The sequence below is a fragment of the Python bivittatus genome, unplaced genomic scaffold (assembly GCF_059951505.1).
Source record: "Python bivittatus isolate LINGU-HERP-01145 unplaced genomic scaffold, Pbiv_v1 ctg000980_np1212, whole genome shotgun sequence".
Classification (NCBI taxonomy): Eukaryota; Metazoa; Chordata; class Lepidosauria; order Squamata; family Pythonidae; genus Python; species Python bivittatus.
In genome coordinates, this window is record NW_028277125.1 from 56374288 (window position 1) to 56391640 (window position 17353).

Genomic DNA, 17353 nt, shown 5'->3' on the forward strand with positions numbered 1-17353 from the left:
TCCTGTAGAACTGTGATGGATCAGGATGGAGTTCAGTGGCATCCATAAAAGGGGGGGGGGAGTCAATATGGCTGTTGTGGCAATGCACTCAAAGCCACACCTCTTTGTATGTGCATGCAATGTTGACACACATACAAAAGGGGAAGAGTTTTGATCACACTACAGCAACCACTGTCTTAACTTTTTTCGGGACTCCCCCCCCCCAAAATGTTTATTGGTTTCAATTATTTGCCCTACAGAAGATACATGGGGTATCTCATTGGCACTAGATGCCTTATGAAAGAAGAGTTGTTAGAGATAAGGCACGGCTATGCCTCTGAAACCCAACTTTGTTTTGCATGAGAACAAGATAGTCAAGCAAGAACCAGCAAGAACAGAATTGCTGTGGCCTATTTATCATGCTTTAGCTGCAGCCAAAACATATTACTGGGATGACCTAACTTGGACATCAAGTAGCACAAGCCCTAAAAAGTCTGCACAGCTGTTCTAAATAGCTTAAGCATTTTCTTCCTTAAGGAAAAGATCTGTAGATATCAAGTTCTTTGTTTAGATTCATTTTCCCATTTGCATAGCATAGAGTAAAAAAAAATCAGAATATTTAGATTAATTTATCAAGAAGCAATTATCTTCATTTTTATATCCTTGCTGTTTTAAAAACTGACTTTTTTTTAATGTAGTTATTCAAATGAACCTATCTGTCCTCAGCAATTGTTTTTCAGAGTGCAAACATATAAAAAATGAAATCTGATTGTGGTCACAAGTTATGGCAATCTAAATAGTTTCAAAAGGTGATTAGACAGATTCCATGAAGGATAAGGGTACTAACGGCTATTAGTAGAAGGTGAATTCTGGCTCCAGGATAAAAGGCACTATTACAAAAGTTGCTGGGGAACAACAATGGAGACAATTAGTCCCCTCCAGACTTGCTTGTGGGTTTCCCCCAGCCATTCAATTGGCCACTACAGAAAGTAGGATTTTCTGTAGAAAGGTGTTTGGTGTTACCCAATATTAGCTCCTATTATGTTCTTATCTTGATCTCCTTATATGTCTCTATGATCCATACTATCTTCCTATGATTTAGAAGACACTCCCAGATTAATACAAAATCTAATTAGATTAAATCTGCCAACTAGATCAAGAACACTGTTGATCTTTACATATCCAAAACCAGTGTGCAAGATCAAGGCTAAAACATCATGGAAGAATTCTGTGGATGTGAGATAAGAATTTCTAAAATCACAGCCCAGAATCCATAAAATACTCCAAAGGAGACTCATTAATCAATAGACAAAAGGACAAGATTTACAGAGTTAAAACAAAGTTCAACAAACATAATGCATGGTGTAGTGAATGTGGGGAAATTCCAGGTCAAGAAGTCCAGACACTACAAAATATAAAGGAAAATTGGTGCCCTGCCTAGCTTCCAGGTAATAGGCAGACCAGAGATGTCCACAGGGTGGTCAAAAAACAACAGTGCAATCAAAGGTCTGACTGTGTTGCACATAAAAAACAGGTAGCACTTCAACCACACCATTGTGGCCACCATCATGACTTTTTTTTTTACCACACCCTGCAAATCCCCTGGGGCAGAGAAGAATGAAGCCCTGGAAAATCAAATGCTAAGGCACCAATCATGAATTTTTTTCTCCTCCAGCCCAACTTTTACAATGGGAAGGTCAGTCTCAATTTTCCTTTGTTTTTAGCAAATGTTTTCTCTTCCCTGAGTTTGTCTGAAAGCCAGGTGAGAGCAAATCCCAGGGCTTGTAGGGAGGGTGCAGCAGGGTTGTGGGAGGAGGCCTTTGGATCCAATAGGAGTCCAAATCACCCCATTCCATATGGGCATGCAGGAAAAGAAACAGGTTGCCACAATCATGCCAATTCAGGAGTTATTAACAAGTAACAGGACAAGAAACAGGTTTAGAATTCACCACCTTTTCCTTCAGGTGCAGCAACTGACTATTCTCAACAGTTTCAATAGCTGCTGAGGGTCAGCACTCACCCTCACTTTCCCTCATTTTATTTTGTTGAAGAACCACTACCCCCAGACAGCTCCTCAAATCCAGCTGCCAAACCTGCTACCCTCTGATTATTTTGCTCCAGTCTTGTTCACTACCTGAGAGCTTCTTAAACTGCAAGAAAAACCCAAGAGATTTCAGCAAAATATTTTAAATACTTGCCCCTGCCCACACTGCCCTTGTACACTGGCATTCCCTCATCTATATTTCAAAGACATATCGCCCATCATGGTGACGTCTTTATGCTGCTTTGTATTCTTTGCGCCGCTCTCCATTTATTGACAAGAAGCTACTGGCAGGTCTTTCTTTTCCAACTTCTGTCTAAGTTCATTCACTTCACCAAAAGGACTGTAAATCAATACCTGTGTAAATGGAGAACAGTGAGAAAAAATGCAATTGTGATCCATCCATGTTCACAAAAGAACAGAAAGCCCTTAGAGTGGCTTCTGTTTACATTGACAAAAGTGCAATTTGCAAGGGATTATCACCTCTGACCTTTGGAATATTGAAAAGAGAAACATCTCTACTGCTATAAATTTAGAAATATAGATTTAGCCACACACACCCCCACCCACCAAGATCATAATGGGGAAGGCAGATTCCCAGTCTCAGAAAGAGACCTTTGGCTTACCTCCACCAAAATCAGCCCTTTTCTCATCAGGATTATATCTTAGAAGACAAGGAAGAATGTTAGGTCTGGTAGAAAGGTAACATATCACAAATTAAGAGTTCTCCATAGCTGGCAGAAAAAGATAGGTAGATGAGTAAATAGGAAAGCTATGCTCCATTATCTGATTCCAGTTTACAGCTGTTCTTGTGTTGTCCTTCGGTCTCAAAATTTACCAACTCACCAACTGCATTCACACATCACACTAAACTAGAAAGCAGAGATTATCTGGGTATATACAATCATGCTAAGCCAGAAAGTAATATTTACATTCATAATGGCTGGATTCACAGGAAAACTAAGCCAGAACTAAAGCATCTATGGCAGTGTTTTTCAAACTTGGCAACTTTAAGATGTGTGGACTTCAACTCCCAGAATTCTTCAACCAGCATTGAGGAAAACACTGATCTATAGTGCACTATGAACCCATAACTGATGAGAAAGAGAGAGGCCAGAACTGAAAAAGTAGCTTGTTCATTGAACCAACCTATCAATTAAGGCTGCGTTTGACGTCCATTGAACTTACACTTCTCAAGTGGTAAGAGTTAGCATATCCTTCCCCTCCAGATGTGTTGGACTAGAACTTCCAGAATTTCCAGCCAAAATAACCACAGTTGAAGGAAAGCTAAACTACTGTTACTAAATTCACTACAAAAGTCTTTTACCTTTATTTCCTCTGCCCCAGAAAGGTTTCTTTTTTACATTGTTTGATATTTCAGCTGATTAAGGCCAATAATACAGAGTAATCTGTATTTAATTATAAAGGCCACTTGTGTCACAGCTAGAAATCAAGGTTGTCCTAGCAACAGTAAAACACACGCACAACTGAAAAATGGAAATGGAGTCTATTATCCTGTACAAGACTAGCTGGCCAGTTGATTTAGAAAACAGTTTTATATAGTGAAAACAATTAACACAATGCAATAATGATGTTTTTCTGGGTTTCTGATGTCAAGTCTGCTGATAACTTACCTCCTATCATAGCATATTCTTGTTTTGTTAGAAGTGCTTTTTTCAGTCCTATTATTACTTTATCAAGAGTTCTGTATGGCCATGACAAATGAGCATTCTAAATAAATTCATAAAAATATGTAAAGCATATACTGAAAAATCTAGGAACAATGCATACAGATCTGAATGATGCCTTAATGCAGAAGACATTGCAAGAGATTGTAAATGATGCCTCTAAGATACTTGGAATATACACTTCAAACCAGATTTGCTCTATAGCTGGGTTGAAACAACTCATTAATCTGGCAACTTCTGAGCTAATAGCTAAAGTTGACCTTTGAGTGCCATGCTGGGAGGGACTCTGAAAAGAATATTACAAGACTGGTTGTCCCAGGGCTAGAATTAATCTTAGCCTGATGTACAAATAAAGATGCAAATACTTTCCTCACTGGCTTCATATGGAAAAAGGAAGTATGACTTGCGTAGACTGTTAGGCAAGGGGTGGGATTAGTGGAAGTAAAACCTTGCCTTACAGCAGGGGCTTAAATGAATGGCAACTAGCATTCTTCCTCATCTTCACGTTATCTGCTGGAAGCTACAGCCTAGCAAAGCTCTTATCAATGGTGCTGAGAGGCAGCATGGTGGCTCAGCACCAACCTACTGGATAGGGAAGTCCTCCGAATAGCATCTTTCAAGTTACAGTATCCCACTGCCCTTTCAGGAAGCATTGTTATTCCTGCTCCCACCAATGGTTTCAAAATAGCTGTTCCTTGACTACAGGATAGGAAGTTTTTTGCTGGGCTGTGAAACAAGTAGGAACCCTCCAATATTGCACAATGAAAACTTGTGGATCTGACACCTGTGGTACTCTCCTCACTCCTCTAACAACCATGTACCTTTGCTCATAAGAACTCCCTGAATGAATTCAGCTAAATGCCACATTAAAGCTTTTGCCATGCTTGGAATGGTGGTTTGATATTTAAAGAAACTGCTTCTTTAACAGTAGTAAGATGTTATTTTTAAATTTGTAATTGTGAAATTGGTTTTTTTTAACACTAACCAGCTAGTAGAGGTTTTAAAACACCATGCCAATAAGGTTATAAAGCCAACTACAGTGATTACCTTTAATTTTTGCAGCTATTTCACAGCCTCATCATAGTGAGCCACTTACAATATTTCAAACTTCAAGTACTCTGATAAGTGCTATTTTTTTCAGCTAAGTGCAAACCTCTTGTAAGTAAGCAACTCCTTTAAAGCAAATGCTGCATCCTAGAGAGGACACACTGGTTCTCATTATGCTATGTTATAGTAGGGCTTCCAGATATTAAGTACGTTTTTAAAGTTGAGACTAACTCAGCAAAAGTTTTTCACGTTGATTGGATATTCCAGAGAATGCCTAAGAAAGGTTGATTATCAACTTCTCTATACTAGAAGTGTAGACAGAGGGAAACTAACATATATAATGTGAGCCTTCCCTACTGTGATCTCATTTTGAGTTAATACCGATACACTTGTTAATATGGTTTGGAACAAAATAATCAGGTTTAAAATGAGTATATACCAAAAATGTGGGATTTATCAATACATAAGGAACCATGGATTTATCAAGCACAGTACAAAGCAAAAAAAGATTCTTTTGTTACTGTACCAACTAAGATCTATAGTCTTGAAGTGATGATGTGTTCATTTTCAACTTCTGGAGTAGCTGTCTGTTGATAATATAGTCTGTGTGATCTCTATTCAATATTGTATTTAAAAATGGTGGTTTTTGTTATAAGTTGCACAGCTTTTTCTGCCTTCCCTTTCCTCTTTTTCTTTTGTTTTTCTTTTTGGGCATGGATTTTTTTTTATTTTTGTATATTAATAAAAAGAAAACAAATTTGGGCTGTAAAAATCCAGACAACTACTAAGTGTCAACCAGGAGCGGTTTTCCATCTCTCTTTGGTGCCATCTAGTACTCATATGGTTTTCTGCAAGACAGCTCTGGTAGCTTTAAACTATTTGCTATGATAAATTTAATTTACTTCAGTTTTATGGGTTTGCAGAGCACATTGAACTAATATAGGTTCATACAACATGCTAGATTGAAATGGGGCTGGCAAATTTGTGCCTCGATGTGTTCTGTAAGCTGAGCCATAACATAGTTTATTTTGGCTTAGTGTGATATGTGAACCCAGGTATATAATCCTCTCAGTCTATGACTTGAGTATTGTGATTACACAGATAAAAAATAGTCCAATATATGAATCTTTGGATTGCATTCATACAAAAACACCCTCAACTGGAAAAAGAAAGGGACAGAGAGAATCATTGAAAGCGGGGGGGAGGTATCTCTATGGGTTTGGAACTTGCTTCATCTATCATTAACGCACAAGCTACAGATTTTAGTGCAATTTGTCATGTGAGGCTCACAAAACTTGTACCTGCCAAAATCCATTTTTATACAAAGGTTACAAGGTATCTGAGATTGATTTCAGACTATCCCCCATTCTTAATTCCGCTGCTTGCTAGTTCTCAAACCTGTAGGTTGTGTTACATCAGATGCTAAATCTAAATGTCCATCTCTTGACCCAGAGTCTTCAGCTTCATGGGATGTCATCAAAGCAGCCACCTGTTTGGGTTTACCAAACCCAGAGTTTAAAATTTAATTTTAAATATAATTTAAATTAATACCATTTAATTTTGTAAAGACGTTCATACTTCTAAACTGCTCCCTGAGCAACCCCCAATTCACCCCAAACTATGGCAGCAAAACTGCTGGCTTTTAAGTCAAAAGATGAGATAATAGGTGCTTGACAATGCATCTCCTCTTTACCCTAGTAGCAAAAGGCGTTGTCCCCTGGTGACACAACACATCACAAGCCAGGCCCCTGGAGGCCAAAAATGGTCATCCACTCCTGCTATAAATCATGGTTTACAAACCACAATCACTGGGTTTGCACAACATGCAAAGGGAAAACCAAACAAAGGGCACGTCTTGGGACAGTCATTCTCATACTTCAATGAATTTGTGCATGAACAAAACAAATAGACACTGGGATTTGTAATACTCAAATGGACAAGCCTGACTACGATGCTTACTTGTGACCATGAGGGTGGGGGCTGACCTGCAGTTTGAAGTCTGGGCTTAGTGTAATACATGAACCCTGTTGAGGGTCAACCTCACACCCCCTAATTGCAGCATGAACATCCATGACTGTTGTTGGGTGTTCTCAGGGTGATACCTCCTTCTCATCACAGGCCACAGCTGAGTCAGCTTAAGATCATCTTCAGCTGTTTCAGTGTTAAACTACAACAGTGTTTTCTCTGCTGTTTGCTATGGACTTGACCTAGAGCACTTCACTGATGTGGTTGATGGGATCTGCCTGGTCTGTATTGGCCACTTTAGGCTACTGCAGGCATGGTCCCTTGCCTCCAGAGTTACCCTCCATGACAGGCAGACCAAACCCTGATGGCTTCCACAAAAATATCTTCCCTGCATTATGCCTGACTGGGACATTTCATAGTGCTTGTCAGGTCTTGTGCCAGCTCCTCATATACATGGGTTTTAGGACTATTTTGAAAGAGTTCTCACCTGTTTTTCAAAAGCATAAACATGCCTTTGAGACATCAGTAGTGGTGTCCTGCATGGAACTCACTTAAATCAGGAAAAGAGCACCAGGTCTGTTGCCCATTTGTTCACCAATAAGTGAACAATGGGCATCATGGGCAAGGGAGCAGTGACTACACCGCCATATTGTCCTGACAATTCACAGACTGGAGGAAAGCACTTTGATGTGGCCATCTGGCTGTGCCTTCAGAGAGAGTTAGGTACTGCCAGAGAAGAAAAGATGCATGGAGGCAGCCAATCAAATGGCCCATATATCCAGTTCTCCAGAGCAGATGGCCAGCATCTTTCTGGTCTTCACCATCCCACCAGTATATGATACAGCTGTGTAGGAAAGGAATGAGACTGATTAGAAGGCAAAACAAAAGTCAATCACTGTTTGAGGTTGTTTTTGTGGCTTGGCATATGGCAAGATGGCAGTTTGATAAGAGTAAATACAGTTCTGGAACCAACATTTCTGAGCGCATAGGCGTGATCCCTGCAAACCATACACATCTTCTGCACAACACACAGCGATTCCACCCCCACCTGCTTTCCAAGCACACGCACAGAGGAAATCAGGAGCTCTGCGCAGCATATGGAGGACACTGAAGAAGGCCAGCATCTTGGTTGTATCTTTGTATACATGCCCAAGACTGCAATACCCCCCCCCTTCTAAAAATTCTAGAGCAGACTTTTTAAGCCTGCTGGGGTAAAGCTCCCACAACTGAAGCCAACTTGATTTATCACGTTGGGTGTTCTAATTTACCACACCTGGAGTCTGCCAGTGCAGCAAAAACAGACTTTGTACTGAAAATTACTGAATGAGCTTTCACTCTGAACAGATTCCAGGGCTAATTCCAATATTACTACGGGAAAAGAAAGACTCGCTCAGTCTCAAACCTTTGTGGGCCACCTACCTGCTCCGAGTTAAAGTAGCGAGCAGGATCACTAACGTCTACGCCCCGTTGGCAGAGATGAAAAAGGGTACTCCCCCCCATCAGCCAATAATAGGCAGCGAAGGTGGGACAGCTTTGGCTGCTAGCCAATTAGAGCGCAGCATCAGGATTGCGCCTCCTCTGTCCCTCCAGCTCCCCTCCCCTCTATTTCAGCAGCTGCAAGCACCAAAAGCTTCGCAGAAGAGAAGGAGGAGTTTTAAGCTGTTGTTTTGGTGAGCGGCTCGCTCGCTCTTCGCGGGGTTGGTGCCGGCGTTCGCCTGCGAAAAGCGAGGAATCGTTTCGGGCGGGCGCGCGGGCGGCTGGGTTCGTCGTTCTGTGATGGAGGCTTTCCACCCCAGCAAGCTGGAGAAGCACCATCATCACCATCAGCCGGTGGAGTTTTTGCAAGGAGCCGGCAGGTACGCGAGTAAGAGCCACAGCGCCTATGGGAACGCGTTTAACTCGTGGAATGATTACCTGGGGCTGGCCACTCTGATTACCAAGGCGGTGAGCCAGGAGAAGGGCTTTAGGACCGGATCCCCCTCCGTGGTGGTGGCGGCGGCCGTGCAGCAGGTCCCGGCGACCGAGGAAGGCGAAGAGGAAGAGGAGGAGGAGGAGGAGGAGGAAGACGACGACGACGACGACGAAGTGGGAGCCCCTTATTTCGAGAGCTCCCTGGATTTGCACGATTTTGACTTGTGCAGCCATCACCACCTTAACCCTAGCGAAAGCCTGCTGGAGGAGCGTTTCGCCGATTTTAGCCCCTTCTCTGGCAGATCCAGCCCGGCCTCGGTTGTGTTCAACTGCTCCCCTGACCATCTGGAAAGAGATCGCTCGCCTCACGCTTGGGGCGGCCGCCTGGTGGTCGATGGTCGGCTCCAGGCTCCCCAGAAAAGCGCCTCCAGGCTGCTCAAGCCGGAATTGCAAGTCTGTGTTTTCTGCCGGAATAATAAGGAAGCCGTGGCCCTCTACACCACGCACATCCTTAAGGGACCCGACGGCAGAGTCCTATGCCCGGTGCTGAGGCGGTACACATGCCCTCTCTGCGGAGCCAGTGGGGACAACGCGCACACGATCAAGTATTGCCCCTTGTCCAAAATGCACGGCAGCGCCCCCAAACAACCGCTCAAAAACGCCCGGCACATTCTGGGCAAGAAGCTCCGCTAGGGGGCGCTTCTCAAGCCTCGGGCGCGTCGGTGTTTGTCGAGACGGGACTGCGGATCAAAAGCATCGGATCGAGGGGAAAAACCCGCTACGATTCGTTCTTCTCTTTCTGTTCTCTTGCGCGCGTGTGCCCTCTACAGGGATATAAAAAGGCATTCCCTTTGGTTTTTTTAAAACAATGATTGTACTCAAATGTTTCTTAATATATTTAAATATGAAGACGTAGAATGTACAGAGAGAGATGTTCTTGATTTATGTATCAAATAATTGAGTATAGTTTCTAGTTTGTATATGTAGTAGCCAGGGAGTCTGGCCTCTGAATTAACTCTAAGAATGATAACATACCGTTTAGAGGTACTGTATTTGTTTATTGTGAAACTTACCTAATTTTTAAATGGGACTAAGGATCTCTCGTAGGCATATGCTCTATTTGCTGTAGCTTTGTTAAATATTCTTGGCTGGAAAGGGAGCACTCTTGAATAAAGAAAAGACTATCTTTAAACATGTCTGAAAAAGGCAGCATAACACAACTTTCAGTGATAACATGTACCATTCAAATAATTTTTAAGGAGCTGTTTGGCTGGTCCTACAATGGTTACAAGGCAAGGTTGGAAAGGTCACTTATTAAATGTGTTGAATCGGCATTTGCTTCCTTTGCTGTCTTCATTGTCTTCAAGCAATGTTTTGATTATAAAAAGGGGCTCCACTGTTTGTATGCTTATAAGTTTTATAGTTTAGAAGTCACCTCTTAACCTCTGTTTCAAGCACCTGCATGCTTTGAGGTTTCATCCATTGCCTCATTCTTTTGTATTTTTTTTTCCAAATACCAGTTATCTCCAGTTGGCCCAATTGAGACAACCTGATTGATCTTTGTGACACCTTTACTTCTATTCTTTGTTCCTGACTTTTCTCCACCATCACTTCCACAGTACAGTTTTGCTCCCCCAAGACGGGCCTTGCTCTCATTCTCCACCCTCCCCCCACCCCCAGTGTGTTAGACTACAAATATGTGTACCTGGCCTGGGAGTTGTAAGCTGGATGGCAAAAAAATCAGTCTGGTAGTTTATGCCTTTTAATGATAGATTATGATAGTGCCTTTTCTAACAAATTTTATTAAAAGGTATAAGCTTTTATGAGCTGCATGCCACATAGACAGAGTTCTTATCCTACAGTGTAAGCTGGATAGTATCAGAATGGCAGCTTAAGTCAAAAAATTCATTCCATAAAAGCAAGGAATCAGCAAAAACATCCCTGTATAATTGGGGGGAAAGGGCAGATTAGTTGTCTCCCTAATCAATGCCTTTGCAACTAATTACCAAAAAAAATGTATTATTTGTAACTTGAGAAATGTGTAAATCAGATATAAATCCACAAATGGTACTTGTAGTGGTAAAGACGGTTACAACTGTTTCAAACTTTATACTCTTTTTCATTCCCCCCCTCAATGTAGTTTGATACTGGTTTCCACCATGAAAGCCAAAATGTTTCAAACCTTCCAAAGTTTTTTCCACAACAGGTATAGTTAATGCCTACTAATTATGCTATTTTATGTTTTAGTTTTTCACATACAGTAAGAGTAGCATACCATATTTTTAACAAGTTACATGTTGGTAATAAGGTTGAAACTAGTGCTGAAAAACTAACAGCAGCACTTGTTAGTTATTCAAACAAATTGTTTATTGCTTACTTTACATATATATAATCACACAGCACAGGAGGAGATTGGTACACTTCAAAAATATTTTAGCAGGTTTATATTAAGTGCTACCTGAAATCTCTGTAGGAGTTCCAAACTACAGAGAATTCCACTGAAGAGTACCAAGTAAAGGCTGATCTGTTTTCTGTGCTAACCATTCTATTTTTTTCCAAGTAATTAAAGATTGTATTAGTTTTTACGATTGTAATTATAAACTAAAAGAAAGATAGGAAAAATAGGAGTAAAAGGTGCAAAGGGGAAAAAATAGGAAAAGGCATATGGAATAAAAAGAATAGAAAAAGAATTTTAAAAAAAGCAATACATAAAGAACTCCCAACCCTCATCACAAGTAAAAACAATTTTAGTAACTTTTCATCTCCTAATTTACAACAAATGATCTCTTCTTCCCATATCTCATCTCTTATCTATAAACAAATCCTTAAAGCATCCTTGTTTAAGTTCTGGTGTCCACAAAAGTCCATTAAGGGTTACCAAAAATAACAAATTTATTTTAACCTTGATCAAATAAACCAACTTTATATTCCTTCCTTTTACTTCTAACAATCTTAAACTTTAGTCCATTCAAATACTGTTGTAGAACTTGAGTTGTTTTCATTTTTTCTTTCCCTTCTCACAAAATTCTTCAAAGCTGTAACATGTTTCTTTTGTAAATCCAATATAGAAAAATTATCCAGGTCACTCTTTTGGTTGTTTGTATGTCCCTTTTAATTATTAAACCATCAGCCAGTTTCTTTTGTATGTCCAGTGTAACATCTTTTTCCATGTCATGCTTGTAGCCTGTCATTTGTAAATCCGGTTTCAATTCAGTCTGTCTTGTCAGGTAAAGCTTGTTCCTCTTCCATAACATCTTTAGACAGTCTATACATAGAGGCAGACACTATTACTAATTTTTTAGTCCATTTTTTGAAAATATCCTTCAATATTTCTAGTGGTAAGAGTATTTTGCACCATTCTGTACTGTTGTAAAGTTTATATGTTGTTCTCCTTTAATTGAAATCTTTAGTTCCCTCTAGTGTCTAATTTTTAAAATCTTATTTAAAAAAAAATCAAAACAAAAGCATTTTCCCACAGGAAGGCTTCTTTATTATTAATTCCGAAATCTCACTTCAAATTTATCTGGACCCTTAGTCCATTTGTAGCTTTCTAAAATCATCAAGCTTTTGATGTTTATTTTTTTTTAAAAAAAATTTTTAGTTCTTAAGTTTTTAGTTACATTTTTCTTTCATAAAGGAATGATAACAGACTCACCTGTAATTTTCAGATTTGTCGCTCCAAAGGTTTCTAATAGCTGAAAAATAGTTAATAAGCAATTTCTCTCCCAGTCCTCAAAACCCACCAGAGACTGCTGTCTTGCAGTCTCCTCACGAGAAGCAACTGTCTGGAGCACTTGTGGGCAATCTCTAGTCCTCTCCTTTATCCAGAGAGGTTCAAAGAGCTAGTCTGCTCACCGGCTCTTCGCTGCAGTCGTCGGCTCCGCGAACTTCAGTCCGCCATTCTTCCTCTGGAAGTCCTGTGCTAACCATTTCAGAGTAGAGAGTTAGCTCATACAGGATAACGCTTTCTTGAAGATGAATGCTCTTTATAATCCTATGCAGCAACTGTTAGAACAATTTTGCAAGTTTCCCCCAACTATGTGTCCTACAATTCTCATTATCTTCAATTATTTTAAAGCAACTAAAAAATTACAGTCTGGTGCCCTCTAGATGTGTAGACATTGTCAAGAATTCTGGGCATTAAAGACCACACATGAAAGCACCAGCAGGGGAAGGCTAGTTTATTGATAGAATGTTTCTTTAAAATAAGAAAGCAGACTGGGGATAGGCTCTCAGAAAAACCTATGGCTAAATACTGCTTGCGAGTTAGCATGTTGTGTGAATCCAACCAGTTTTGGTCATTTAATAAGCAAAGTATATGCAAATAATGGCCTGGCAATTCTATGAATACAGCTGCATGTTTCTAAAACTGGGAATTTTTGAGTGAATGAGCATCTTTATGTTGAATTCAGTTGCATTATTTACAGAGATGGATTATTGTTGCTTTTCATTGTTTTTGTTTTCATGGAGACTTAGAAGATGGCATACAACCAAACTACAAGGGTGGTGAAGGCTTTGTATATTTCCTTGCAAAAGGAAGAGGGACCATATAACCTTTGTTTTAAATAGATGTTTCAAACTTTTCCTGCCTTACTTCCCTCCCCATGTATAATTTTAAGTTTTTAAGGTTTTTTTTAGAATGAATTCTCAGTCTATGTGTATGAAGGCACCTGCAGGCTCTTCAGTGGTATTCCTATTGCAAGCCTGCTTTGCATATTTGCCCTTCAATAATAAAACACTGAAAGATGTGCAGTACTTTTAAGAAGATAAGGTTTGTAAATATGAGTTTAGAACACTGGGAATAAAAACTTTGTTTAGGAACTTATTATCAGGTCCTTAAAATAAGACCTACTATATTTAATAGGCTTGATTCCCCTAATAGTGTTACAGAATTAGTAAAAGAGAAATCATTGGGAGTCTGCAGTCCTGACTTGTACAAATGAAATAATTAAACTGTCTTAAAACAATTTACAGCCAGGAGGAATCTGACAAAAAAGTGCATTCGATCTTCATACTTGGTTTTGTTGGAAGAGGCACTGATAGAATGCAAGCCAAGTTTGGGGACATGGTTAATAGGCCTTGGAAGCTGTTTTCTGGTTTAGGGGAAGATTGCTTTTATTTGTTTCAAAAATTTGACTTTAAATGAAACAAAGATATTAAGCCTTCCACAACAGTTAAGTTGTACTGACTTCTAGGTAGACATGTATGTAGAGCACATGTTTTTAAGGTTTGTGCAATATATTAAAGTTATAAAAGTTGATTGAGATGCATCTATTTCTGTAATGTAGCAAAACACATATTTCTATCCTACATCTGTAAAAATAAGCAATTTTTATCAAGTTGCAACTGACAATGTTTTTTTTTTTCTCAACTACTGAAATCTGTACATCAACTTAGTAATTGAAACATTACCCCAGAATGGAGATTTAGCATCTTATATTCTTAGCATAATTCCTTGAAAGTAATTTTTACTCAAATAAATGGGACTGTGCATTTAATATTTTAAGATTAAGGTTAAATTAGTTGAGAGAGAAATATCCATGTTAGTTTGTTCATGTGTTTGTCCCATTCATCTACTGAGCAAGTGGTATGGAAGCTCATTTTTGTAACACAAAGAATTTATCGATGAATAAAAGAGTTTAATTATGTTATACAACCCAAAGCCCAGTTCAAAATGCTTGAGTTTGCCAGGTGCACAATAAAATGCATATGAAAGTGGACTTGGGTGTGTGGGCATAAAATATGTTCCCTTAGAGTTTCCTATATAAGTCTCAGAAAAATGCTATTTGGATACTACATATTAACATGTATATCAGCTTTTTTGGATAACTTAAAAGCACACTCTTGGTGTCCTGTTATAAATTTGAGTGTAACAGAAACCATTAGAAATGGTCCTAAAATTGTCAGGACAAACCATTTTGTTTTCAGACCAGAGGCTTATAGGAATCATTTCTGAAAATAATTTTGCTCTCAGATACAAGAAGAATAGAAACAGACACCTCAAACTAAAATTGTTTACACAGTCTGAACAATAAAGTATGTGAACATTTGGTGAATCTAATTTTTGCATACTTGGGAGAATTCATAATCACCAATAAAGTTTATCATTGTGTTACAAGTAAGAAACAGTGTCATAGGGACAAATAAAGGCATTTTTCTGGAAGAAAGTGTCTTAAAATTCTTTGACCCACCTGAAGGAAGTTTGATGGTTGCTTGCCTAAGGATACAAAGAAACATCATTCCAGGTATATATTACACTCTGATAAGAAAACAGGCGGAATGTTTGATTGGCTTCATTTTGTATTTGCTCTATCATAATTGTTTTGCTACTGCAGGATTTTTATAACGTACTCCTGTACAGTCAGTAATTTTTTCAAAAACTAGGATGAAACGTCGCTAATTATGTTTTCAATAGTGAAGGGATTCCTTGTTATATGGAGGTGAGATGGGAGCTTTATAGCACTTCATGTTGTTAACCTATTTTTCTACCCATGGTAGGGAAGCTCAAAGAGCAGAAACAAGTAATGGGAGAGACTAAATACATTTATATCACTACACAGCACTAGAGTTATGTATGAAACATTTCAACAAGTAGATATAAAAAAAACTACTTGCTTACTCTAGACAAGTGTAAGTGACTGCCTTCTCAAAACATCATCAGCAATCATGGCAGCTTGTCAACATCTCCAAATATTCAAATAACTTTGCATCTGATTTGGTGCAGCAAAGACATAAAGGGTACAAGAACTATATTTAGAGTCTGTAAAATTCCCAAAAGCAAAACATAACATTTTGTTTTGCTCTCATCCTGTTTTGCTTCAGTATTACCAAAATGTTGGCAGCTTCATTTCATATCTACAGTTGTGGAATGAAAACTCTTCTATCTTGATGAAATAACATTTCACTTGCCAGGTGACAGCATTTGGCTAAACTTCTCTGGACTTAAAAGCTAAGCAGGATCAGGCTTCTCCAGTACTTGGATAAGAGCCCATCAGAGAAATCTAGGAAGAAAGCAGTAGTAAACTGCTTTTTACAGTTGCCAAGAAAACTCCATGGATGTACCCATGTGGTCACTGGAGTTAAGCTCAAGTAGGCAGGTTTTTATCTTTTTTTAAAGCTATTGTCAATGAATAAGGACATTAGATACCAAACAAATTGCTAAAACATCCATCATACATATATAGCAGTTTCATATTTCACTCTAATAATTCATTGTGTGGATTTATACACAGGTTGTCACTCAGTTACATATCTTTTGGTCACTTGAGCTAATTATCTCTTTACCAAGACTTCTGCATTCTGAATGCTTTAACTTTACTTTCACAAGGGAAGAGACAGCACTAATCACTTCTATGCCTGAAAACAAAATAACCACTAATATTTATAATCTAGGTAGGTACTGTTATTTCAGAGCAGGAACATTTTTCCAAGGTACTAGAATGTATGCCATCCCAGTTTATAGAGTATGATATATTACTTAAAAAGGATTGTTTTGAGTCATTATCAATTATTAAAATTCGGAAATAGTGGGTGAGCTTATTACCAAATCACCTCCAGTGTTTTTGTGATTCTTCCTATAGTGTTTTTATGTAAGCCATCCAGAATCTTATGATTAGGTGGCACAGAAATTCTGCTAAATAAATATAATATTGCTCATTAGCAGAAGACAACATCAGGATAACTTACTTATGACCTTTCTGTGACAGTTAGGTGCTAAACTCGACTGACAGATGAGAATTTGTCAGCAGTACTGCTTTTAGGAGAAAAAAACACAGCATTTCATTTATTGTTTCTAATGAGATTCAACATTTTGAGATTGCATGTAATAACTGACTTTTCTAATTGATTCAGTAGTTTTTAGCTCAATCAGGTCATGTTCAGTCAAAATTACATTTCACTGTATTTTGTTGTTTTATACCACTATTGTAATTGTTTCATATTTGTGCAAAACCATTTTTTTGTCCAAATGAACTCTTGTTTATCTTAAAAATCCAATATTCATCCAGATTGTTTCCGAATTCCCCAGAAAAGTGAGACATGCTCAAAAGGTAGCCATTTAACAAGATAGCATTTTTACAGGTTTTGTGCAATGAAGTGTAATATCTAACCAAGCATTTAACTGTTCTCTGTGATCCTCACTTGAGGATCTATTCTGGCTCTTTCTTCAGGCTTTTTTTCCCCGAGCTGGTTCACATTGGAGCTACAGTAGAATCCAAGCAGAAAAAATAACTCTAAAGATAGTAACTATCTTTATTAACTTGATTAAATTAAATTAATTTAGATTTTGTCCTGATTCTTGGAGTGTAATTCCAAATGTATCACTCAAACTCCTGGGATAAAACATAATGCTATTAGCAAACTGGACAAATGTTAACATTGCCAGTGGTCTATTTTTCAGGTAACAGTTTTCATTACTGAATCTTTCATCCAATCACCATGTTTACATAAAAGCCTACTATGTTTGTATTGACATAAGTGCAATGCAATTTACTGGCATTTAATTTACAAACACAAATTTATTCCTCCCAAAGGAAATTTGGAGTTTTTTTTTTACAAATGCAGGAGACATTGGGAACAAAAAGGAAAAAAGTTTCTTGATGTCTATCATAGCTATATAAGGTCCCTAAACTTATATCTAACAATGCAAAATGGCATTCCTGTCTCAAAACATAATACTTCAGTGATATAAATTAAGAGAAGGACAACCAAGAAGTCTACACTT

General features: G+C 38.6%; 1 protein-coding gene across 1 annotated transcript; it reads left to right on the forward strand.

Annotated features, from left to right (window-relative positions):
• The first annotated feature begins 8330 nt into the window (after nt 1-8330).
• Nucleotides 8331-17338, forward strand: NANOS1 (nanos C2HC-type zinc finger 1). The gene has a single exon (XM_088132288.1). The coding sequence runs from the start codon at nt 8497-8499 to the stop codon at nt 9322-9324; it is 828 nt and encodes a 275-aa protein (XP_087988414.1). The 5' UTR covers nt 8331-8496; the 3' UTR covers nt 9325-17338.
• The last annotated feature ends 15 nt before the right edge of the window (nt 17339-17353 follow it).